Source organism: Ricinus communis, chromosome 1 (assembly GCF_019578655.1).
Source record: "Ricinus communis isolate WT05 ecotype wild-type chromosome 1, ASM1957865v1, whole genome shotgun sequence".
Lineage (NCBI taxonomy): Eukaryota > Viridiplantae > Streptophyta > Magnoliopsida > Malpighiales > Euphorbiaceae > Ricinus > Ricinus communis.
The window spans coordinates 34,709,837-34,736,302 of NC_063256.1; the positions used below are offsets into that span (position 1 = coordinate 34,709,837).

At 31.2% G+C, this 26,466-nt stretch overlaps 3 protein-coding genes and 1 pseudogene across 4 annotated transcripts; 3 read left to right on the forward strand and 1 right to left on the reverse strand.

The window, feature by feature from the left end:
• Nucleotides 1-6,076: 6,076 nt before the first annotated feature.
• Nucleotides 6,077-10,971, reverse strand: LOC8268785 (pentatricopeptide repeat-containing protein At4g14170). Of its 2 annotated transcripts, XM_048376978.1 has the most exons (3): nt 10,555-10,971; nt 9,455-9,831; nt 6,077-6,777 (listed from the first exon to the last, which is right to left on the reverse strand). In XM_048376978.1, the coding sequence occupies exons 1-3, from the start codon at nt 10,877-10,879 to the stop codon at nt 6,532-6,534; spliced, it is 948 nt and encodes a 315-aa protein (XP_048232935.1). In that variant the 5' UTR covers nt 10,880-10,971; the 3' UTR covers nt 6,077-6,531. The 2 variants fall into 2 exon arrangements, with proteins under 2 accessions (XP_048232935.1, XP_002523226.3); XM_002523180.4 differs by having other exon boundaries at nt 9,455-10,963.
• A 4,070-nt stretch (nt 10,972-15,041) lies between these two features.
• Nucleotides 15,042-16,880, forward strand: LOC8268784 (cysteine proteinase inhibitor). Its single transcript, XM_002523179.2, has 3 exons — nt 15,042-15,243; nt 15,889-16,098; nt 16,677-16,880. Exons 1-2 carry the CDS (start codon nt 15,142-15,144, stop codon nt 16,090-16,092), a joined length of 306 nt encoding a protein of 101 aa, XP_002523225.1. The 5' UTR covers nt 15,042-15,141; the 3' UTR covers nt 16,093-16,098; nt 16,677-16,880.
• Nucleotides 16,881-18,806: 1,926 nt separating this feature from the next.
• Nucleotides 18,807-19,226, forward strand: LOC112535499 (annotated as a pseudogene).
• A 1,402-nt stretch (nt 19,227-20,628) lies between these two features.
• On the forward strand, nt 20,629-21,235 carry LOC107261589 (auxin-responsive protein SAUR21-like). Its single transcript, XM_015721814.3, has one exon. It carries the CDS (start codon nt 20,795-20,797, stop codon nt 21,095-21,097), a length of 303 nt encoding a protein of 100 aa, XP_015577300.1. The 5' UTR covers nt 20,629-20,794; the 3' UTR covers nt 21,098-21,235.
• Nucleotides 21,236-26,466: the final 5,231 nt, after the last annotated feature.

Below are 26,466 nucleotides of genomic sequence, written 5' to 3' on the forward strand. Positions count from 1 at the left end.
TACACCGTATTTTTTTTATAGAAAATTTAGACAGTAAAAATAATATTTTTATTGATTTTAAGATATTTTTAAAAAATTTCTATATTAAATCCAACTTAAAGGTATAATTTATGCATATGTGGATGAGGGGCTCACCCGATTTAGTGATATGGAAGCTGAGTTGGCAATTGGATCCTACCACCTTTTAATTCTTTCTTTCTTTTTCTCTCCCTTGCAACTTAATCATAACCCTTTTTTTATTATTTGACTTCTTCTTTTCTTAGTTACTAAATAATCTCTTCTAAATTCTTTTCTATTAATTAATATCCATTTAGAAAACCACATATATATTCAAGAAACTCTCTTCCACACCAATGAGTGGAAAAGAGGTTGGATCCATTGTTATAAAATGCTTGTGCAAGGAGCATCATGGTTCAGATCAAAAGTCTTTCACTTCCCTTAAGGCTACGCCAAGCTTTCTTAATCACCATTTGATCTCTTTTCAAGAATCTCTTTGTCTTGTCATTTGCAAATTTGCTAGAGTTAATTATCTCAATAATTCAAAAAACTAATATGCAAGGATTAGTCTTTTCCGGTTGCTAACTAAAGATGTTGATTTTGGAAATGGAAGTGGTTTAAATTATACTATTAGTAACAATATTGAGAGCATATAAAAGGTTGCTTCTTTTTGCTAAGACATTAACTCAATCTCATGCTAACAATGGTGATGTTTTTTTTTTATATTCTAAGATATTGTGTTGAGACTATTTTTTTCTAGTTGGATTAATCTTTTTCCATAGTTGGATTACATTCTTAAGAGCTAAAAGTGGCTATTAATTTGTGTTAATCTTTTTTGAGGCCTTTTCTGAATTTTTCATGTCACTTAAGCAAAAGATGAAGAGAATAATAGTAATATGGTGGAATCATGGAATGAAAGTTAGATCACAAAAATTGGTGGTTTGATTGAATCAATTTTATTTGATTAATTTATGTTATGGAAGAGAAAATTAATATAAAAATAATGAAAGTAATAGAGATGTGAGGAAGGAAAAGTGAGATCCAAATTACCAATTTAACTTGTACACCTCGATAAAATAAACGGTTGTTTTGAATTGGGTTTAACATAAGTGTTTAAGTAGACCGGTTTTGAAACAAAAACTTTCTAGTGGATAAGGCTGCAATCGAACTAAGCCGAGCTAAATATCAACAAGTTTAGGCTTGGTTTGTTTAATTCTGGCAGAGAGCTCGAGCTTGATTCAAGCTTTTATAATAGAGCTCAAGCTCGGCTCGTTTGGAAAAAAATTAGGCTCACAAATAGCTCGACCTTGGTTCGCAAATAACTCGGTCTGGTGAATAACTCGAGCTCGGTTCAAATTTTATTCATTAAATGGTTGCATAATGAGAAAATTCGAGCTTGTTAAGCATAATTCGAGCTCAGGCTCTGTAATACCCGGAATTTTTATATATTTAATAATGAGTATTTATTTATTTAATTAATTTAATTTAATTTTTATTTTTATTTTTATTTGGTTTAATTTGAAATGATTCAATGGAAATTTTAATATTAGTCAATTAAATAAATTATTTTTCTATACCCAATTAGTTGAAATTTTAAGAATTAATTAAGTAAATTATTTGAAGGGTAGAATATATTTTTGGTTATTCTAATTTTTTTCCCAATGTATATGCATATGTATATGTATAAATAAAAATTATATATTAGAAAATTATTGTAGAAATTGTAAAGGATGTTTATAAAAGAATTTTGGGAAAATTGGTATTATAATTGATTAGTAGTATTAAATTTTAAGTTGGAAATTTATTACTTAAATTAATTTTGTGTTAGGACAAAATTGGAAATTTATTTTGGAATAAGGATTGAAAGTATAATTTTATTTTTATAGGGTTTTAATAGAAATTTGTGAGTTTGGTATTTTCGTAAATAAATATCTCGGTCAGGAGTATTTATGTAATTGTATATTTTCAATAATTCGGACTTGGCCCAAATTAAATAGTTAAGGGCTTAATTGAAAGGATAAAGAAAGGTTTAGGGGTTAAATTGAAATTCTTCAGGATGAAATTGTAAGTAATTAAGAAAGTTAAGGGACTAAATTATAATAATGAAACGTTCAGGGGTCAAATGTCGATATTGAAAGAAGAAAGAAAGAAGGAAGGATCGGGGAGAGAGAAAGAAGATCGGGAAAGAGAGAGAGAGAGGGTGTTGGTAGAAGAAGAAGAGGAAGGCGTTGGTCGTGGGTGGCGGCCAGTCGTGAGCAAAGAAAGCAGGCACGAGTGAGCGGCAGAGAATGGCCGGAGGAGAGAGTTCCGGCGAAGGAGAGGCAGCCGGTGTTTTTGGGTTTTTCCGGTGAGCTCCGGCGAGCTATGGAAGATCGGAGGACATATCCCGACTCTTCTCAGCTCAAGCTTTGAAATGGCACCGGTTTCGTGGCGATCGGGCTCCGTTTGCAAATCGACGACCGAGATCGTTTGAAAATCTCTCCGGTTGATCGGGTGTCAGATCGGAAAATGGGAAGTGGGGATCGTCATCAGTGCGTCGTTGTGAGTCCGATGGTGTGTTCGGATCGTCGATCGGACTCGGACCGAGCGATCGAGCGCCCTTAATTTTTCTCTGGCCTGTAATTTTGGAAATTCTTGATTTAATTTTGTGTCTATTGATTGTGTTGAGTATTTGATGATATTTGTGAGTCAAAAATAATTGTCTGTGTGAGTCGGAAAATAGTGAAGTTTGGGGACCCGACTTTCGTTGTTTAAATTGTTGGATATTTGAAGTGTTTTTCTGGCAGGTCCTGGATCCATTTTACGGGGGGTAAATGTCTGTATTGTAGGGGAGATTCTGCCGAATTTTCGGCAGAATTTATCCGAGTCGAGATTCTTAGATAGTCAATCCTAGGAATCTAGACCTAGGATTAATGATCGTTTGTTTAAGCATTTTGATAAATTGTTTTCCGTGATTAGATGATCTGTCTGTTCGGCTCGCTCCAACTGAGGCACCGGAGCAGAGCTAAGAGGTCGCCCAATCCTGTGAGTTAAAGTCACATAATCTCTACACTATTGCCAGACCTAATTTTGATATGTTATCTTGAAATTCATATTTAATATGATTATTAGTATCGCAATATAAATAATTTTATTTAATTATTATTTGCTGAGATAAATTTCAATATTGTTACTATTATATCACTATTTGATAGTTAATGTTATATTCACACAATTGTTATTATTATTTTTCCACATATCGCACGTTGTTTCCTCAAAATTCTGATTCTTTATTTCGATATGTGTTTAATAATTTTGCTAGACCATGATTATTATTATTATATTTGTTGAATGTGATTTGGGATGAGGCTTTAGTAGAACATGCCATCTGGTGGGTTGCATCAGGACTGCGTGCACACCGGTAATGATCAAAGACAAGTAATAAGGTTATTATGGATTTGTTTGCCCTGATCGAGCATTGCTCTCTGGACTGAGTTCAGTTGATTGCCAGAGTTAAGGTCCATGATTGAGCAACGCTCTCTGGGCGCCGGCTTATTTGGAATTCAAGTGTTCAGGCTAGAGGTAAGGACCCTGATCGAGCTTGCTCTCTGGGCGTCAGACCTGTTAGATTAAGAGAGCCGAAAGGCTACTAGAATTTGGGGTTAGGGTTCTACTGAGCCACTCGTCCCGTAAAAGTAAAAATATATTTTTATTTATTTATTTATTATGGTATGATTATAGTATGATTGGTATTTATGTGCATGGTTTGATATACTGATTTGAATAATTAATATTTTCTGTGAAGACTGCAATAGTCTCTAGATTATTTGATTTTAACTCACTCTCGAGACTGACAGTCTCATTTTTACTATTTTTCAGATTCGTGATTGTTAGTCTTCCCGCGACTCTCATTCGGTAACCCGACTCCTTCATCATCGGGTGATGTATTTGATTTGGTATGTAAATTGGTAAATCTTAGATTCTCCACAGTAGTAATAGTAGATGTATCAGTTGTAAATTTTATGAGTTTCGGGTGTTGCCTAATTTTTATGGCAGACCGAATTTATTATGTAAAATGTAGCTATTAAGATAATTTGTGGCTTTAATAATATTAATTTGAAATGAGATTTGTTTGAGTTATGAGTGTCAGGCTTACTACGAGATTCGGTGGCCTTACGCCTACCCATTCCCTAGTGCCGGTCACGGGTCAACAGAGTGGGTCGTGACAGGCTCGTTAAGCATTGTTTAATTAAGTTAATCAATATCAACATTTAAAAATATAGCAAAGAATGACGAAAGTATCAAATTTAGTAAAAAAAATATAAAGAATTTAAATTTACAATAAAAATAATCAAAATCAGTTTCTAAAACTATAGCAAAATATGCAAAAAAATATTACTAAAATAACATGAACAGTGAAAGTAAAGAACATCGGTGCATAAAAATTACAAGAAGACTATATTAAACATATCATAAGTCTATGATCATTTAAAAAAGCATATCAACTAGCCTCGCTGTTTCATTTTCAAGTGGCACTCATCTTTTAATGAATAATATTTATAAATTTAAAATAAATTTTTAAATATAAAATAGTCAAAGTGTGATATAATAAAATACCTAAATTTTTTTTATAATAATAAGTTAACTTATATAAATTACAGCTTTAATTTATTTTAGTTTAGTTTTCAATTTGAATATCATTTATAAATATAAACGTAAATTCAATCCAAAATTTTAATTAAATTAAAATTTTCTTAAAGAAATTGTAGGATCTAATCTAGACAAAACTGAAGAGCACGAGGTTAAAAAGAAAATACTTTATGTTAAGGTTAAGATATATATAAAATTTTACAATAATGGCAATACCACTAACTATATTTATTTAGACATAAGGTTTAATTTTTTCTTTCTATGCTAATACCTAGTTAGTCATGACCTATTATATACAAATTAAGATTTTAATAATAAATAATTTCTTTATTAAATTAGTTCAATTAGAGTATGCATTTAGAATATTTTTACCATTGTAAAAATGTAATTAAGTTTATAATACACAATAATTCACAAGTAAAATAAAAATTGTATTAATGAGTCAACTTTATTTTATTTAATTTGAAAAATACTCATTTTATTAAATTGTTATAGAATATATTTGTTTATTTATTTATTATTTTTGTTGTAATTCTTACTAATAGTAGTAGCTATATTTAAATGTTGTAGTTATATTATTATTGTTATTTTGAATTTAAGGTCGAGTTTATAAACGAGCTTGCTCACGAGCCTGCTTGTCGAGCTTATAAACGAATATGTTTACGAACTTTACAAACAAGCCAGATTGCGAACCTATTAGCAAGTTTTATAAACTAATCGAGCTCGAGCTTGAGCTCCCGAGCCAGTTTGCTAGCCAGTAAACGAGTAGATCTGTGAGCTAACGAATCAAACTCTGTCAAGTTCGAGCTTGGCTCGATAAAATTATCGAGCTCGAAATTAAGCTCGGGGCTCGGCTTGTTTAAATAAATGAACAATCTCGAACGAGATTTTATTGATCCGAACTCCGAATAACTCGTGAGACATTTAGTTCATTTATAGCCATACTAGTGGGAAAAAAACAATAAAAGCCTAAGTGGCTTACGGACCATAGATTAGTGCCTGTCTGGACCTTTTCTCTTTATTTATTGGCAAATTTCTTAATTTTCTAGTAAAGTAAGACTAGATGCATAAACTTTAAAATATTTCAATTATATTTCTAAAATTTTAAAAATGAAATAATTATATCTTTAGAGCTAATTCATTTTTTTAATAATGATGATGGTTTGATTTTTATTATCAAAATAAAAATATTATTATTTTATAATTTTTACTCTTACTCACTAAAAACATAGCTAATATTCCCTCACCTGTAAAAAAAATATAAATTGAAAAGAATTAAAGTAATTTTTTTGGCGTCCAACTACATCTTAACTCATGTTATTATACGTGAAATAAATAGAGTTAGCTTTAAGAACATAATTGTTATATTTTCTAAATTTTAGAGTATAATTGAGGTACTTTGATGTTTAATACTATGCATAGATAGAGGATAATCTAAAAAGAATGGAAGGAAAAAAAAGGAGAATTAATTTTAATCAATAGTCGGCAGCGAACCAATGTCTATGGGGTGCTCAGTTGTTCCAAGAGCTCGGCTGGTACTTACTAGCGTAGGCTGCCTTGCAAGTGTTTGAGCCAGAACACTCATAATATTTTTTTTCTTTATCTCTTTCACCTGCTAATTATACATAGTAATGGCGTCCTCTGGTGATAGCTGCCAAGGACTTTGAGGAAGACCTGGGGCCGGAGGTCGGTTATGAGGTGTGACATGCGAAGTAAAGATTAGAGCCTGAGACAAAGGTGTTGGAGGTCTTTATCCCATCTTCCTCTTCCAAGCAACCGAAAGATATTTGACTGGAGGCGAACCTTTTCAAGTGTAATTTCCACTGAAGATTTGCTCAAGCATGAAGTTGTTGAAAATATTTCTCCTCCAAGGCTGGGAGGACGGAATGACCGGTCTAAGCGGACCTAAGGATGACAGATTGCCTTGCGGAGGAATTTGGGGTCCAATTGGAGAATCACTGGTTCCATCCGCAGTTCCTGGTGGACGAACATCTCCACTCTGACCTTGATCAGATGCCAGTTAGCTTGGTTAGGTAGAAAAATGAAGCTTTTTACGCAAAGTTTCCCATAGACAACGCCAATTGATAACTCGGTGAATAAAGGCGAACTATCAACAAGATCTTCAAAGGTTGACCTTAATCTCCGAAATACCTGCAAAGATGGTTAGAAAGCGTCATACGGAATTGTCCGGCCACTCACTCTGATGATAAAGTCACTAATTTGCAAAAGGGTGGCTAAAGTGTATAAGGGTGTATGATAGCATGTACCTGCAAGTGTGGTGTCCCAATTTCTTATATAGACGTTGAAGGTCTTTTAGTCCTTTTAGGAGAGGAACTCCATAATTATAGGTCGTCCCAATCATATTAGATTTATATTCTTGTTTATTAGCAGAGTTCTAGGCCTGGTCGGATTCTATGACTAGAGTCCACCTAAGACACGATACCTTTCTCGGGTGGGACATGTTGGCTTTATGGTACTCGATTATCAGTATGTATGAGAAATATAATATTAGTAATTTAAATCTAAAATTTATTAACATTGTTAATAATTTAAATTGCTAAATTTTAAATATAATTTGATGGCTGCAAGTCAAGTTTAAATTTTCAGTGAATTCTAAAGCGCTGTAGTTATAGTGATTTTTTAGTATTTATATATATTTATTAAATATAAAATATAAAATTTTAGATTAATTTAGATTAAAATTATTTTTTAAAAAATTAATGTAAAAATTTTTATTATGTAATTTTATATAGAAGTTACATATTAAAATATTTTATATAAATATGATTCAAATTTTATAATTTTTTTTAAATAAACACATAAAGATATTGAAAAGTCACTCTACTCCAGAATTCGGCTAAATATTTTTATAATATCATATCTTTTTTAAATTAATATTACTTGTCATGTGCTTAAATTATTATTATAAAAATCTTCATATAAAAAGATTTAAAAAACTAGTATATAATATAATATTCATTAAATATATTTAATTATTTTATGAGTGATTCTTTTGTATTTAATTATTTTTATTTTTCAAAAAAAATAGTGAAAAGAAATATAAAGAGAGATAGAGTTTTAGATTTTTATGATAAAAATAAGAAAAATATTAAATAGAAAATATTAAATAGTAAATAATATTACAAATGAAATATTATAATAATGAGCATATGGTTAATATATCAATAAATAAAATTAAAAATATTATATCTTTTTTATTTTTTGTTTTTAATTTTTATAAAAATTTATGAATTATGTGAACTAAATAATTAGATTAATTAAATATATAATTAGAATAAGAAAATATTAATAATTATTTATTAATTCTAAGAATATGTTAGTTAGTTCATCCTTCGTTGCAAGATTTTATTAAAAATTACCGTTATATATATATCTCGGAAATATATAATATTTTTTGACATATATACTTATCTTTTGACATAGAAATTTATTTTGATACATAAGAGTCAAATTTATGGTAATCTATAGTTTTTCTATTAATTTACTAATTAATAAATTACATTTCTAACTAAACAATGATTCTAATTCTAAGAAATATTTTAATAGTATATTAACTGATAATTTAACTTCTTAATTAGATAAGAATTTTAATTCTATTTTAAGAAATAGCATATTAATTATATTTTAATATTATATTAACTAACAAATTAGTTTTCTAATTAAATAATAATTTTAATTTTAGCATACTTTAATATTATATTCACTAAAATTACATAATAATTATAATTCATAATCATAAAAAATAGTAATATAAATTATATTGATAGTATTAATTTATATAATACTAAAATTAATAATAAATATTTCAAAATAATTTTATTTTATTGCATTAATAAAATATTAAAATATTAAAATATAAGGACATCTAAAGATATTTAATTTAGTGTTATTTTAAAAATATGATAAATAAATATTAAATTTTTAATATTCTGTTAAATCTTAGGATAAAGTTCAAAAATCTACACTGTGATTTAAAGCTTGTTTCTTGAGGGATAAATATATTTTTTTGTATCAAATAGTATCACATGTTATATTTTCTTATTATTTTTTAGATACATATTTATATTTTTATTATTTTTTACGTAATTTTACTTGTATTTAATATATAAACTATTACTAAATTATGATTCTATAAACGACGTGGCATCTAACAATGATCAAAGAATTTATAAATATATTAAAATTTTATTCTGAAAAAATTATTTTTTAAGTTTGATTATAATTAAAGAATATATATTTTAAAATTTCTTATGATCACAAAATATCTAATTGGATGCTAAATTAATTAAAATTACTTATTTTATCAAATATTTATATTTCTATTAATATTTAGAATCTAAAAAATGATAAAAATATTGAATGTACCTAAAAAATATTAAAAAATAAAACACATACTATTTCTTTGATATAAAAAATACAATATATTCCTGAAATATAAAAGCGTGAAATCAAAAAATTATTTTTTAAATTTTATTCTATGCAATCTACCATTTATCACCTACATATTCTTTCTATTTAAATTGTTATATCATGAAACCCATGTCTATAATTTATTATGAACTAAATGTGCAACGCACGTGTAAATTTTTTTCTATACAAACACTACTTTTTCTTTATTATATCTCATCTCTTTATTTTCTTCTTATTATTATTATTATTAATTTATTATTATTCTTTTTATTTAATTTTATATTTCATTTTATTAGGACACTAAATTTATTTTTTTAGTAATATACTAGTATTTTTATAATGAAATGTCATATATTCAAAAACAACTCTTTGATTCTAACAAGCTACAACCGGGTACCTTAGACATATTCTTTTCTTGCATCGAGTCCCTAACCATCTCAGCCTCATGGAATCTACCCACTCCTGCATACATATTCGCCAAAAGTACATAATATCCAGCTTTTTCTGGCTTCAACCTTATTAATCTTTTTGCAATTCGTTCTCCTACCTCAACATTATTATGAACTCTACATCCTGCTAATATGGCACCAAGCACTGCTTCATCAGGTTCCATAGGTATATCACTGATAAACTTCTCTGCCTCTTCGAAACGTCCCGCTCTCGCCAAACAATCAACAATGGTAGCATAATGTCTCAGTTCAGCAACCAGTCCATAGTTTTGCATCATTTTGAAGTATGACCGTGCTTGTTCCACCAGGCCACCATGACCACACGCTGATAAGATGCCAAGAAATGTTACATCATTAGGTTTGATCCCTCTCATATGCATCTGATCAAAGAGACACAAAGCAACACTCACATTTCCACTCAATCCATATCCCAAAATCAAAGAGCTCCAAGAAAACACATCTCTTTCAGGCATTTTATCAAAAAATCTATGAGCATAAGCTAGCATTCCACATTTAATGTACATATCAACAATTGCATTCCCTAAACTTAACTCCAACCTCAAACAATTTCTCACGCACCACCCATGAACACTCTTACCATGCTTTAACGATCCCAATTGATCACACACCAAAAGCAAACTCACCATAACAACCCAATCAAGCTTAACTCTTGTACTATTATCAACCATCTCTCTAAAAACTTGCAAACCCAACTTTGGTTCCCCATTCTGAGCATACCCAGAAAGCAATGCAGTCCATAACACAGAATCTCTCTTAGCCATTTCATCAAACACTACTCGAGCATTAGACACATTACCAAAAGTGACGTACATAAAAACCAAAGCAGACCCGACAAACAAACTCACAGCCAGACCCATTTTCACACACAACCCATGTACTGAACTCCCCAGTTTACCCAACCCTGAACCAGCACATGCTCGCAAAACAAGAGGAAGCGAAAAATCATCAGGTTGAAAATGGGAGTCCCTCCTCATATCAATAAACAGATCCACAGATTTCTCGGGTAAATTGGAGCGAGCAAACTCACCAATAATGATATTCCAAGAGTAGATGTTCTTACATGGCATGTGGAAGAAAGTAGAGAGAGAGTGAGGGGTGAGTCTGTTGTGATGGGAATACATCAAAACAAGCTTCGAACTAAGGACTACATTGTCGTAGAGAGAGGTGCGAAGTAAACGAGCGTGGAGGTGGCGGAGATGGGTTAAATCAGGGGATGAGTGGAGAAGAGAAAAATAGTGGGAAATGAGACAAGTAGCACGCGGCGGTGGGGCGGTCCAAGTGGTGAAGAGCTTGTTGAAAAGACGAGGCTTTCTGGTTCCTCTTGGAGCTAGAATTAACAATGGCACTTGCATAGCCAACAACGCTGTAGGATTGCAGAAACAAGTCAGCTTCCAACAAATATGATTCCCGATTTATGGAATTCCTTTTTATATTTGATATATTAAAGTTTTTAATGTTTTACAAACTGTTTTTCCAAATTTATATTTTGAAAAGAATATCACTTTATTTGTTTTTTTTATAAAAATAATTTTTAGAACTCAAAAAATAATATAAAATAAAAATTAAAGTTAAAATAGATATTACTATAACATCGTTTAGTTTGTTGATATGGTGATTACATGGCAAAAGAAAAAGAAGTGTATGGTGATCCACTTCATCACAAATGTATGCTATGCTATGCCAACAAAAAATTAATAGAGGTCTTGATTTTATATGATTAAACCTTGTATGAGTTTTTTGTTTGGGGGCTAAGAAAATTTATAAGAGTTGCTTGTTTGGATGCTGAGAAAACAAAAAAAAAAAGTCCATTACTAAGTTTGTAATATTATCTCATTTTATTCTTTTTTTCCTTTTAATTTTGAAATATTTCAATGACATTATTTTACAATTTTTAATATAGTTTTTTTTTTAAATAAGAAAAGTGACGTTGTTACAAATTGTAATAAAAAATATATTTCATTATCAAAACATCTCAATTTGTAAGGATTTAGCTATTTTTACTATGATCAACCGTCATTATTATATTTTTCATGTTTGATAATATGAGTTTAGACCTTAACAACTTAAAATGTTATTTTTTAACTGTTAAATCGATATTATCGGATGAATAACTTTTTAAATTACGATTTAATGTTAAATATTGAAATTATAAATTATTAAGCTCCAAACTTGCGTTATTTGAACAATATAATAATAATAACAGCCGATCAATGTAAAAGTAATTGAATTATTATAAATCAAAATTTTTTGGTGGACGAGACACTTTCTTTTTTATCATTATTTATAACCATGTATTTCTTTTATTTAAAAAAATTACAATACTAAAAATTATAAAATAAAGAATCCACGTGCTATTTTTATAGGCTTAAAAAGAACTTTTGAAAAATTAAATAATGTTGAAATAGTATGAAGTGTCCCCAACGGTGGGCAAACCTATTGATTACCACGTGCCAAATACCTGCTTCTTATCATATCCGCAAGCAAACGAATACGGTATCAGCTATCCATCCCATGGACCACACAAAATCTATGTGCGTTATAATAAAATTTTATTATTATTAAATTCCAAACAAACAATCCAATAGGATCATGTTACACATTAACATGGACTATTTCTTAATCTAAAACAATCCAAGTCACATGATCTAACTAGAGTTATGATTGTGTCACACACACCCAATTTTGTCTCAATCCACAAATATATAAATTTTAGAAGGCAAAATTCTTAAACTTTCAGTCAAAGACAAATTTAATTATCTCTAGAATTTATAAAATAATTGATCGAGTTTAATTAGAGTTGATATGTAATTGTAGTAAATTTTATTTTTATATTGAATAAGATTATACACTTACAATATATTTAAAATTTTAACTAAATAATATAAAAAATAATAAAAATGATAAAATTGAATATATATTTTAATATTATGAAATGTGATGATTTACTAATGTAGAGCTCATTTAGAAATTTTATATATTTTATTAGAATTAAATTTAGATATCATATGAATTTGATTATATAGAATCTTAAATTTAATTTTTATTTGAATGAAAATACATAAATTTTAAGTTTATAAATGAGTTTTTTTTTTATGGATTTCAACCAAACATAATATTAAATCCTAGTTAAAGCGATAAGAATGTTTATTTTTAGATATGTGAATTGAGAGTATGAAGAAATAATAACTCTTGTTATTGAAAAGAAATATTAAAAAGTTTACTTTTAAAAGATATAAGAAAAAAAATATAGAAACAATTTCAATAAACCACCCTGTGGCTTAATATATTTTCTTTTTGCGGCTCAATATATTTTTATTTTTGTCACTTTGGTATCTTATAAATATAATTGTTAATAAATAATTGTTAAATTATATAATCATGTTCATCTTGATATAATATGAAAAGAACGTTGGCTATTTGCATGTCACGTTGGAATTTCTTAATAACATTATACAATTTGACTGTATTTACTGACAATCATACTTATAAAGTACTTAATTGGAAAAAAAAAAAAAAAACTCACAATACCTAAAGTAAAAATATATTAAAATACAAAGTGTTTAATGAAGTTTTCTCAAATATCTATAGTATATATAAAATCAAAAAGGAAAAAAATTTTAAACTGACTAAAATATCCTTTTAATTAATTAATAATTAATAATTTTATTTTATCATAATTCCCTTTTAATTAATTAATAATTAATAATTTTATTTTATCATAATTCTATATATACTTAATTTAATTTTCTATTTTTTAATTGAATTAATTAGTGATTGATCTTTTAATCTTAATAAAATTAATTAGTGCTTAATATATTTTAATTTTAATACTATCATAATTTCATATATAATATATTATAAATATAAAAATAAACTAAAATATCATATTTTACATTTTTAGTTGTTAATGACATCAGCCACCTTAAAGTAAAATAAATAATCTAACTAATCATATTTTGAGTATTAAATAAGGGACAACATATAGAATTTATTTAGGAAATATTCTATAGCATTATGAGCCATTGGATTAAAGAAATCAATGGCTAAAACCTTTTAAGAAATCTCAACTTAATCATGGGTTAGTATTAGAACTTTAAAAAGGCATAATTTTTTTTTAAAAAAAGTTATTAGCAAAATTCTTTTCATTTTTTTATAAGTTTCAATTAAGCTGTGTTTTAGTTTTTAAATATCGTTGTCTATTTTATAAAATTTTATTTAATATAATATTAATTTTTGAGGTCGAGATTTTTTGACATGTATGCTTAATACATAAGATTTTTATTTTGAGATGTGTACTTATTTTTAACACAAGATTCAAACTTATGTGTAATTTTATAGTTGTTTCTATTAATTAATTGATTCATAAATCACATTCCTAATTAGACATTGATTCTTATAAATTTCTAAAACCGAAATTTCTTTGACATGTATGTTTAATTTTTGACACATAAATTTTTTGTTTTAATATGTATACTTACTTTTAACACATAAGATTCAAGCTTATATGTAATTTAATAATTTTTTTATATTAATTTATTGATTCATAAGTTATATTTCTAATTAAATATTAATTATAATTCTAAAAATAATACATTATTTATATTTTAATATTATATTAACTAATAAATAGTTTTCTAATAAGATAATAATATTAATTTTATTATAAAAAATAACGTATTAATCATATTTTAGTATTATATTAACTAATAAACTAATTTTATAGTTAGATAAATTCTAATATAGAAAATAACATCTTAAATTATATTTTTGATATTCTATTTAATAATATATTAATTTTTCAATTAAATAATAAATTTTTAATTTTAAAAATAATAACATTAATTAATATAATATTAAAATTAATATAATTTTTTAATCAGATAATGATATTAATTGTATTATAAAAATAACATATTAATTATATTTTAATATTATATTAATTAGTAAATTTATTTTATAATTACATTAATAAAATTTTAAAATTTTAAAAAATTAAACATACATAAAATTTTATAAATTAATATTAAATATTAATTTTTATTAAATTATATCTATTAATTTAATTTTATAATTAAAATAATAATACCAATTATACAGTGCACCGACTAATTTGTCTGTAGCTGAAAGAGCACTTGATTTTGTAATAAATTATTAGTTATATATATTATATTTATAAATTACTACTATTTAATAAAAAGATATCCATAAAATAGTTAAATATTTTTTAATAACTTATATTATAATAATTTATGCGTATATCATACACGAGGAGCTATACTACTGTGTGCATATACATATACATATATGCATGTAAAGTATAATTTTCCTTAGACCAAGAGCGAAAACACTGTGACACGTACGGATACAATGAAATCTGCAAGTTAGCTCAAAAGTCAAAACAGCGCCAAAATTGACCAAAAAAATCGAGAGCACCAACTGCGTTGCACCATATGATTAAGATTCCCTTATATAAATATCTACGTCTCTTTTTCTTTATTATTATTTTTTTAAACAGCGACTTCTTCTCCTATATAACATCGTTTCTTGTTCTTCTTTTCTCACTCATTTATAAGCAAAAACAAAAAGAAAAAATTTCTGAATTCTGAAGAAGAAAATGGCAACTGCAGGTGGTATTCAAGAGGTACAAGGATCTGCTAATAGCGTTGAGATCGATAGCCTCGCTCGTTTCGCTGTTGATGATTACAACAAGAAACAGGTTTGGTTTGGTTTGGTTCTGTTTTCTTTTCTCTTTCTAGGGTTTAATTTTATTACTATTTCTTAAAAATTTAATTAATATGCGTTGAATTCTATATATGATTCAATTTAGGGTTGTAATTGCCTGTCATAGTAATATTGTGTTCTTTTCCTTTCTGCCTATTTGCTTGTTTATATTTATTATTAGCACTGAAGAAATTGAAACTCATTTTCTCTTTTTTGTTTTTAAAGTTTGATTTTAATGATAAATTATCTCTATCTTATTCGCTGTTTAGTTTAGTTTAATTTTTATTTTTAGGGGTATAATTATATTCTAATGATTATATTTTTACTAAATTTGCTTTTTTTCTTTTTCTTTTACATAATGATTGACATAATGTTTGGAAAGTCTAAAAATGCAAGAGTTCAGTTCAATCGAATTCAATTTATCAGTCAATTCTCATGTTTGGAAAGTTCATAGTTGATAGAATTCAATCTTTCATGCCAAAAATCACCATGATTTTGAAAGAATTTAATTTTTTCAGTTTGATTTTTATTATCTTTTGAATTGATGGTTTGCTGAGGATAATTTATTATTATTATTATTATTATTATTATTATTATTATAATTATTTGTTTTATATATTCTTTTTTAAATTTTGGGCAGAATGCACTCTTGGAGTACAAGAAGGTGGTGAATGCCAAGCAGCAAGTGGTGGCTGGGACAATGTATTATATTACGTTGGAGGTAATGGATGGTGGTCATAAGAAAGTTTATGAAGCCAAGATTTGGGAAAAGCCATGGTTGAACTTTAAGGAGGTTCAGGAATTCAAGCTTATTGGTGATGCACCTTCAGAGACCAGTGCTTAGCTCTAGGTTAGTGTTATTATTATACATGTACATCCTCTGCTTTGATTACTATTTCAAAACTTAGTGATTTGATATTATAACATATCAAACCGAAATTATTGGCCCAAGTTTCAAAGTGTTGTTATGGTGGTCCTTATTTCTTAGACAAATGATTTACTATAATTATTTCAACTCTCTCAATTAGTTACACCTATTTTATTGACTGTTATCTGTAGAAAATTCATAGTACAGCTGTTCTTGGAAGAAAATCATTACTTAAGCCAGTTGCTTTCCTGTTTATGCTGTATTGATGTAGGGCACATCCACTGAAATATCCTTTTCGCCCTTGCGGCGGGCCAGGGTTTGGTGAAATTAGGGATATTGAGGAGAATATATAGATTTTCTGTTGGATTAAAGATTGGCTATTTTAATTTTGTTATTTGACTTTGGCTGGGTTGTCTGGGGTACGTCTCCCCGGAAGTATCAGCCATCTGCTTTTTCCTCTACCCTTTTGCATGCTCTATAATCTGGTAGACTGGGGCAGTAATTTGGCCTTGTTGGACTCCGCTCTTATTTCTGGTGCTGATTATGTGTTCTCTATTCAGGTGGCTGAAGACTATGTATAGGATCTTGTGCTTGGAGTTGATGCTCAAAATAAAAGTAGATAATAATGTTAGACAGTAATTTCCTTTAATGCAACTGGATATAGTATTTACGACATTTCATATCCATCTATGTAATCTTGAAGCTTCTGTAAACAGATACTTATGAATGATTAATATATTTATCTGTGATCTTTATCTTTATCATCCTTACCCTGTTCCTCTTCTATATAGATTAGAGAAATGGCATGTGCCAAAGTATTTATTTGAGTAGGAATTGCATCTTGTAACATAACAAGTTCTTCTAATTGTTAATTAGACAATTGTGGTCTTTCCTTTTATTTCAATTCAATTTTGTTTGATAAACTTTCAAAGCATGGAAATTTTCATCAGAGACCCAGAAAGAAAATACTTGTTCTAACTGCTAAAGACACCAATTCAGACACTTTCTCAAAATTGAATCTTCTGCACGTAACAAGCCTCTTCATTGTCATTCTGTAGAGACACCATAAATTATAAGCACCTTCTTCTTGTAAGATAGACTACAATTCTAGGCAAAGTAAATGCCTTACTTAAAGAAACTCAGGAAAATGGATTGCTACTAAAGTTGTTACAGAATGTATACAAATAACAAGCTAAAAGAATGGAGAAGAACCCTTCTCATCCATATATATCCTTAACTACAATTGGCTTCTAATAGGTTCTTACATTCTTAACCACAGCTGTCTCTCTAACTATACCCTGCATAACTACCGTACCATATATACACACAAATTATTTCATAACCAAATCAAGTCTTCAGCTAAGAACCGTTTGCCTGGTATAATAAAGCATGCAACAGTCATGATTCAACTACACTAACCTTACCTCTTTAGAATTATAGTTTCATGTATATAAATCGCGAGAGGCAATTCTTTGGGTTCCACACAGGTCTTTTTTTCTGTTTCCTTTTCGCAGAAAGCCATGATTAAGGATGGATAATTTCATGACTGTATTTACTCAGCATTGTCATTTTTGAGGGTGGCTTTCTCTGATATTTGATTCTTGATGCTTCTATTCTATCTTCTAGTGAGCAACATATCAACTTGGAGTAGGTGTGTATCTACTGGTACCAATTGTATTCTGAAGCATCTTGCATTAAATATTTGATAATTAGTCAAGCTGAAGAAGACTTGAGCTTGATCTTGTAATTGCAGTATCAATATCATATGCTATTTAACTGACTTATGGTTTGAACTGTTCATAATACAGTTGATACAAATTCCCAAACATAGTTGCCTAAACCAGTAATCACAGTTTTAGTTTTAGCAAAACTGAATGATCTAATATGTTTTAGATCATTCTTGCATAGAGTAATCCTTGTGTCACTCATAGCAGTCTGATAGATCATCTTTATTGCAGAATTGTGGTTCTTAAGGAGAAATCCTGAAGGTGAGATCAATGGTATAAACTATGTGAAGTAGTTTTCAGTTCCCAATGTGTTGGTAGTACACAAAGCGTACCATTTTAACAAATTGTTTTCTTCTCACATCACAAAGCACCATCTTTTTAACTGTTGCATGTGGAAATATGAGTTATTTACAGGGCAGGTGGTAGGTTACTTGGAACTTTGGCTGTGCAAAAGCATAAAAACACCTGCATCTTCTATATTTCATCCATCCTGAACAAAGCACACACATTGTTACCATGTTAAATGTCTTGTTTTTGTCCCTTTTTCATCTTGCATTTAGATACAAATCTAATTTTAGATATCTAATTATTTTCCTTATCTAGCCTGTCCGTTTGCAATCTAAAGCTTTCTATGGAAATAAAAACAAAACGTAGGGCATGATGTGTACTATAACATGTAGGCATCATTCGATTTTAAGTTGCCCATGTTTGTTCATTAGTTGAAAGACAAGTCCATGTGATACATTCAGGCATTGTCTTGAGCAGTAACCCTTCAAGATTCTTGGCCACTCATTCCAAAACTTGAAGATTTTTCACAAAGTAATCTCATCTGTATCATGTCCATACAATCAACTGCAATGAACTCAACTCTACGTATTCTCTAATGATAGCTTGTGTTCAAACCAAAGCAAATATAACCCTCAAATTCTTGATTTGTTTTCCAAGTAATAACAACATTACGAAATGGGTGTTCGTCTTCCTGGAGCTGTTCTTGCCAAGCAAATGCTTCGCTGATCTGTCCTAACTGCAAATAAAACAGCTTCAACATCTGCAGAAGTACCGAAAGGATTCCTTTCTGTTTATGTTGGACAAACTGAGAAGAAGAGATTTATGGTACCTGTGTCCTATTTGAATCAGCCTTCATTTCAAGCTTTACTACGAATAGCTGAAGAAGAGTTTGGCTTTGATCATCCAATGGGTGGCTTGACAATTCCTTACAGAGAGGACATTTTCATTGATATTACTTCTGAGTTGAATAGATCATCAGACAAACGCATTGAAGCTAATTAATGACAACAATTTTGTACAGAAAACATTAGCCATGACTTGTAAAACAGTTTCTTCAGAACTGACTATAAAAGTAAATGTAGAGATTCTTATTCACTTACAAAATTAGAAGTTGTTTATTGCTTCCCTTTTCATTTTCATCTCTTTCCATTGGATTTGGAAACAGACATGGTTATCGAATTCCTTTTTCAGGAAAGAAAATGGCAAGAACCCTTGTACTTTCAAAGAACAAAGTGCAGGGAAAAGATTCCACTGTGTCAAACGACAGGGAAAAATTTTAAGATATTTCAAAACGAAAATGTTACCTGTTCTGTGATTTTATTTCTTTTCGAATAAATTAGGTGATTGTGGTTCAAACTTGAGACGTCACAACTCTGGAGACAACTCCAGTGCACTGAGCTAAAGCGCATTGGTACCTGTTATGTGATTCTTGTTGCTTTCTGTTCCTCTAACCACTATCTTTATTTCTACAGATAGGCTCTCTGGCAGAGTTCATCTTTCTGGTCTAATTTTCCTTTTCTTTTTCTTAGGATTATCATAAATCAACCGTCATAAACACCAATAGTTATCAAGAACGTTCATAAGAAAATCAGGACTCGCAGGGTTAGGGATCTAACTCAAGCTATCAATACTGGCTGGCCATTGGCTTTGTAGGCCATGCTGTTTCTCAACAAAAGCAACTTGAAAGGTATGAATGAATGATCAGGCCCCTAATTGATTGCTTTGAAGACAAGACCATGTGATTCCCTTATGAGCAATGCCCCAAGCAGATCCCATGAGATGGTGTTCAGCCATTACTTCAAAATTTTCAGGATAGGTCATTATACTATACATGTTCCCTACTACTTGATCAAAATCAGCTCAAGCATTCACAGTCTCTACTAGAGAACCAATCCAATTGTCTTAACCATGTCAGTGATCTAAAGATAACTTGGTCTTGCATCCAATTCAAAATGATATCCAATCTTTATATGGTTTTTCACTTAGTTTACACTGTTTCCTCATCAAATAACCATGAATGCATAAAAGGGTGCCTTTACTGTAGAAAGGTAAGACCAAGTAAAGAAACTATGTAAAGAAATTATTTTAGTTCCAATATATATAAGTAGTACAGGGCTGGTGGTAGGCTACTTGAAACTTTGGTTGCGCTAGATAACAAAAACAACTTCTATTTCTTTCTACCTATTTTTCATCCATTCTGCATAGAACAGACATTGTTACTATGTTATCTGTCTTGGTTTTGTCCCTTATCCATCTTGCACTTCAGGGTATACACAATGTCAGAAGTCATAATTATTTCCCTTATCTAGTTAGCTGTTAACAATTTAAAACTTCCACTAGAAAAGAAACATGTAGGGCATCCTGTTCTTTAGAATGAAGACTTAATATGAATCCTGTGTCTGTTGATTAGTTGCAATGACAAGGCCACGTGATCCCCTCAAGCAATGTCTTGAGTAGTGCCCACATCATGATTCTTGACCATTCATTGCAAATTTGAAGATTTTTCACAAGTTATATGATCTATATAATGGCCAGATAATCGATCACAATGAACTCAACTCTACACATTCTGTATTGATAGCTCTCATTCAAACCAAAGCAAACTCTACACACACTCCTCAGATCCTTGATTCGTTTTCCAGGAACTATATTGACATCAGAAAATGGGTATTCGTCTTCCTGGAACTATTCTTGCCAAGCAAATTCTTCGCAGATCTGTCCTAACTGCAAATAAAATAAGTTCAGCATCTCCAGAAGTTCCAAAAGGCTTTCTGGCTGTTTACGTTGGACAGACTGAGAGGAAGAGATTTATGGTACCTGTATCCTATTTGAGTCAGCCTTCATTTCAAGCTCTACTAAGAAAAGCTGAAGAAGAATTTGGGTTTGATCATCCGATGGGTGGCTTGACGATTCCTTGCAGAGAAGACATTTTTATTGATGTTACTTCTCAGTTGAATAGATCATAAGACAAGGCATTCAAGCTAACCAATGACAACAATTTTGTACAGATACATTACAAATGACTTGTTGGCTGTAAAATACATACGTTTTCTAATAGTAAAATTAGAGAACTATTTTGAAATTAGAACTTTTTCATTGCTTCATATCTCATTTTCTTTACTTCTATTAGATTCTGCAAAGATACATGGTTATCATATTCCTTCTCAGGAAAGAAAAATGGCAAAAACCCTTGTAGGTTTAATGAACAAACTACAGGGAAAATTTTCACTTTGCCAAATGGCGACAGGCAAAATTTATGACATTTCTGAAGGAGATTGTCTGTCTTTTTTTTTTTGAGCCAAAGGAAATTGTCTTGTGATCCTTATTCTTCTGGGATTGATTGGCCTTCGAACTTAAGATGTCACAGTCCTGGACGTGACTCCATTAATCTAAAGCTCATTGGTACCTATTCTACATCTTTCTTGTTTTACTTTCCATTCCTTTTTGGATTTATAACAAATCAATTATTATAAACACCATCTAGTTATCAAGAATGTTTAGAAGAAAATCAGGATTCGCGTAGTTATGGATCTAACTCGAGCTATCAACACTAAATTGCAATATGCATTGCTGGCCATTAGCTTTGTAGGCCATGATTTTCAACAGAAGCAGCTTGAAAGGTATGATGGGTCAGGCCCCTAATGCAATACTTTGAAGACAATACATATGGTTCCCTTATGAGCAATGTCTCAAGCAGACCCCATCAAATAGTTTTCAGCCATTACTTCCAAATTTTCAGGATATGCCACACTTATCATGAAATTAATTACATGCTGTAAATGCAGAAATGAAATAGAACTTAGCTGGGTTTAAGCTAAAGTTCTTATAAACTGAGCTAAATCTGAGCTCAAGTTCTTAAGAAATATGGAAATGATGAAGAGAAATTGAGAGGAAAAATATGTTTTTTTTCCTTATATTTTCAGCCTTTAACATTTGATTTAAATAAAGAAAGAGATTACAAAAGTTGTAATTCCCAATGCCACTAACGTAGGAACTTGTACAAAGTCAAACAAGAAATTAAATACTACATGGGAACTTACAAGCTATGGAAAATTTGCTGGAAACCATGTGCTTATTTTCAAGACAAGCTCACATGTTCCAACACTCCTCCTTGAGGTTGGTCTTGGAAGCTCCTAGTTGATTCTTCAAAAAATCAATTCTTGGTCTTGATAATGGTTTAGTAAAGAGATCAGCAAGCTGCTCTTTTGAAGAGCAATGCTGGAGCTTGATCTCCAAATTCTTCTCAGCTTCTCTAATGGAGTGAAACTTCACATTGATGTGCTTGGTTTGTCCATGTTGAACTGGATTTTCAGCTATAGCAATTGCTGACTTGTTGTCACAATAGATTGTAGTTGGTTTGTCTAGCTCAACACACAAATCTGACAAGAGCTTTCTAAGCCATATAGCTTGATTTGATCATTGATTGAGCTACAACTTCTTGTTTCTCTGAGTTCCAGCAAATTGCACCTGAGCCTAGCGAGAACACATAGCTTGAAGTGCTCTTCATGTCATCCACACTTCCAGCCCAATCACTATCAGCATAACCTTGTAGCTCAATTTGGTCAAGCCTGTGATACCAAATACCATCCTTCACAGTACCCTTCAAGAACTTGAGAACTCTTTTAGCTACTCCTAGATGCACACTCGTAGGATAGCTCATGAATCTTGAAAGAAGGCTAGCTAGATACATTAGGTTAGGTCTTGTAGCTGAAAGATACAGCAGACTGCCAATAATGCTTCTGTACACAGTTGGGTTTTCTAGCTTTTCTCTATCATTCTTTGAAAGCTTTTCATTCTGAGCTATTGGAGCTGCAACTTCTTTACAAGCTTCTAGCTTAAACTTCTTCAAAACATCAAGAGCATACTTTCTTTGAGATATGAAAATTCCTGAGGAGCATTAATGAATTTCCATCCCAAGAAAATAGTTCATTAAGCCCAAATCGAACATCTCAAAAACACTTTCCATTTGCTTCTTGAGTTCTGAAACAGCTTCTTTTTGGCTACCAGTAACAAGGAGGTCATCAACATATAATGAAACCACACTTCTTGCTTCAAATAAAGAGTAGCTTCATTATCACTTCTCTTGAACCCTTGTTGCATCAAGTGAGCATCAATTTTCTGGTACTAAGCTCTTGGAGCTTGCTTCAGCCCGTACAAAGCCTTTCTTAGCTTGTACACCTCATCTTCTCTTCCTCTCACTTGGAAACCTTCTAGTTGCTCTATGTAGAGCTCCTCCTTGAGCTCACCATTCAAGAATGCTGATTTCACATCGAGATGGAAAACTTTCCAGTCCATTTGAGCTGCAAAAGACAAAAACAACTAGATAGTGTCATGTCTAGCTACTGGAGCAAAGGTATCTCCATAGTCACTACCCGCAACTTGAGCATAGCCCTTCACAACTAATCTGGCCTTGAGCTTGTTGATTGAGCCATCAGAATTGTACTTGGTTCTGAACACCCATTTGACTCCTATAGCTTGCTTATTTTGTGGTAGCTCAGTGAGCAGCCAAGTGTTGTTCTTTTCTATCATTTGAATTTCAGCTTTCATAGCTTCAATCCATTCTGGATGCTTGGAAGCTTCATCAAAGTTAGCTGGCTCAGCGAAGACAAAATTGCATCTTTCATACACCTCAGGTAACGGTCTTATTCTGAGCACTTGAGTGTCACTAGTGTTGTGCACATCAAATAGCTCGTCATTGACGTTCTCTTCTTCTTCCGCTTCAAAAGTAAGAGCTAATAAGGAAGGAAGCTCATACTTCTTGACTTCATGTGAATCCCAATTCCAAAAAGAGCTCTCATCAAAGCTCATATCTCTGCTGAGCTCAATTCTTTTATTGTTGAGCTCAAAAATTCTGTAGCCTTTGGACTCTGTTGAATAACCCATAAATATACCCTTCATAGCTCTCTGATCTAGCTTCGTTCTTTTGACTGAAGGAATGTGAAAATAGCATATTAAGCCAAAAATTCTGAGATGCTCAATTGAAGGCTTGACACCGTTCCAAGCTTCATATGGGGTCTTGCCTTCCACTGCCTTCGTTGCAATTCTATTCAACAAATATACTGAAGTAGCTACAGCTTCAGCCCAAAAAGTCTTTGGTAGCTTCTTCTCAAATAGCATGCTTCTAGCCATGTTCATCACAGTTCTATTCTTTCTTTCTGAGACTCCATTTTGTTGTGGAGAATATGGAACCGTGAGCTGGTGTAGGATGCCTTCTTCTTGGCAAAAGGAGCTGAATTGTTGTGAAGTGTACTCTCCACCATTGTCAGTTCTCAACACCTTAAGCTTGCAGCTACTTTCAGTTTCCACTAGCTTCTTGAAATTTTTGAAAATTGAAAAAACTGAGGACTTGGTTTTGAGGAAGTGCACCCAAATCATCCTTGAAAAATCATCAATAAAGAGCACAAAGTACCTGTTTTCACTCAAGGAAGGTGTTGCCATAGGACCACAAATATCTGAATGCACAATTTCTAGCTTTTCAAGAGCTTCCCAGTGACTCGCCTTTTGGAAAAGGAGTTCTTTGTGACTTTCCGAGCTTATAGCCCTCACACTCTACTTCTCGAGCTACAATTTCAGGCAGACTCAAAACTAGCTCTAAATCATGCATCTCTTTTAAAGTTCTAAAATTGTAGTGGCCTAGCCTCTTGGGCCATTTCAAGCTATCATCCTCTTTTACACTAAATGCACATGTCTGAATAACATCTAGCTTCAAATAAAAGCTATTACCAATCATCTTGACTTTAGCTATCTCAACACCACAGGTATCTAAAATATAGCAGCATGCGTTTTTGAAATAGACACCATAACCTTTTCTAATCATTTGAGGCACACTAAGCAAATTTTGATTGAGCTCAGGTATGTAAAGAACATCTGAGATAGCTTTGATACCTTTCTTAGTGTTGATAGAAATTGAGCCTCTTCCTCTAGCTTGAACCGTTGAGCCATCTCCCAGCTTCACTCTGGTTGTTATTGACTCGTCAAGGCTATTAAAACTTGTAGCATCTGGTGTCATGTGGCTAGTACATCCACTGTCTATGAGCCAAGTGTAATTATGAGCTGTTTTGTTAGCTTGAGAAGCCATGAATAAATGCTCTCTTGGATGTGATTTCTCCTCCTCAGCTGCAAGGACCTGCTCTTGAGCTTGCGTTTGAGCTTGTTGAGCTTTCTTGGCTCTGTAAAACTTCTCGGTGTGGCCAATCTTGTTGCAAAAGCTGCATTTGTACTTTGGTTTTTCACCATCTTTGTACCAACAATCTTTTTCAACATGGTTTGTTTTCTTGCAAATGGAGCAAGGAGGAAGCTTGCCCTGTTTTGAGCTCGAATTTTCTGGAGCTCGATTTTTGTAGCTAGTACCTCTTCTATTTCTACTGTTTGGCTTCTTTCCTTTATGAGAAACAAAGAAAGAACCTTCAGCTGTCTCTTCATCTCTCATTGAGCTTCTTTGTTCTTGAGCTACTAATTTGCTAGTGAGCTCAGCTACTATTAGCCTCTGCAAATCACATGACTCTTAAATAACTGAAATTTTAGCTTCAAATTTTCTTGGTACGCTGACCATAATCTTCTCCACCACTCTCTGATCAGGTAGAGCTTCACTATACAGCCTAATTTGGTTTACAAGATCCATCATTCTTGATGAATAATCTTTCACTAGCTCATCATCCTTCATCTTGAGCAGCTCAAATTCTCTCTTGAGCGTCAAGAGCTTCACAGCTTTCACTTGGTCTGTGCCTTCAAAGCTCTCTTTGAGATAATCCCAAACAGCTTTGGGTTTTTCCAGGTCCATGATGCTGGTGAAAACATGATCTGCCAAGCTTGAGTGGATGCACGTCAAGGCTTTATCTTTCCTGAGGAGCTGTTCTTCATGGTCTCTGAGCTGAGCTACTGTTGGATTTGGCCTGAGAGTGGGAGGATCTTCATCTGTCTCAACCACTTTCCATAGACCTTGAGATTTGAGGTAAGTTTTCATCTTCACCGACCACAAATGATAAAGTGATCCGTTGAAGGTAGGAGCTGCTGGAGCTAATGAGCTACTTGAAGCCATTTTTCTGGTTTTGTTCTTGTTCTTGTTCTTCTTTTTCTTTTTCAAAAGTCTCACAAATCTTTCAAACACTCGGTATTTCTCTCCCTTACGTGTTTGATTCTCTAGATTTTATGTTTTTAGCCTCATAGCCCGTAGGACAAGAGCTCTGATACCACTGTAAATACGGAAATGAAATAGAACTTAGTTGGGTATGAGCTAAAGTTCTTATAAACTGAGCTAAATCTGAGCTCAAGTTCTTAAGAAATATGGAAATGATGAAGAGAAATTGAGAGGAAAAATATGTTTTTTTTTTTTTAT

What these genes read in the sequence shown, in the direction of transcription:
- LOC8268785 (XM_002523180.4), bottom strand. Translation starts at nt 10,879, where the DNA reads ATGCAAGTGCCATTGTTAATTCTAGCTCCAAGAGGAACCAGAAAGCCT. An exon ending in AAGAAAAGAATATGTCTAAG is followed by an intron (nt 6,778 to 9,454) that starts GTACCCGGTTGT and finishes CCATCTTTGCAG; the next exon opens with GTATTTCGGAGATTAAGGTC.
- LOC8268784 (XM_002523179.2), top strand. Translation starts at nt 15,142, where the DNA reads ATGGCAACTGCAGGTGGTATTCAAGAGGTACAAGGATCTGCTAATAGC. An exon ending in ATGATTACAACAAGAAACAG is followed by an intron (nt 15,244 to 15,888) that starts GTTTGGTTTGGT and finishes AATTTTGGGCAG; the next exon opens with AATGCACTCTTGGAGTACAA.
- LOC107261589 (XM_015721814.3), top strand. Translation starts at nt 20,795, where the DNA reads ATGGGTATTCGTCTTCCTGGAACTATTCTTGCCAAGCAAATTCTTCGC.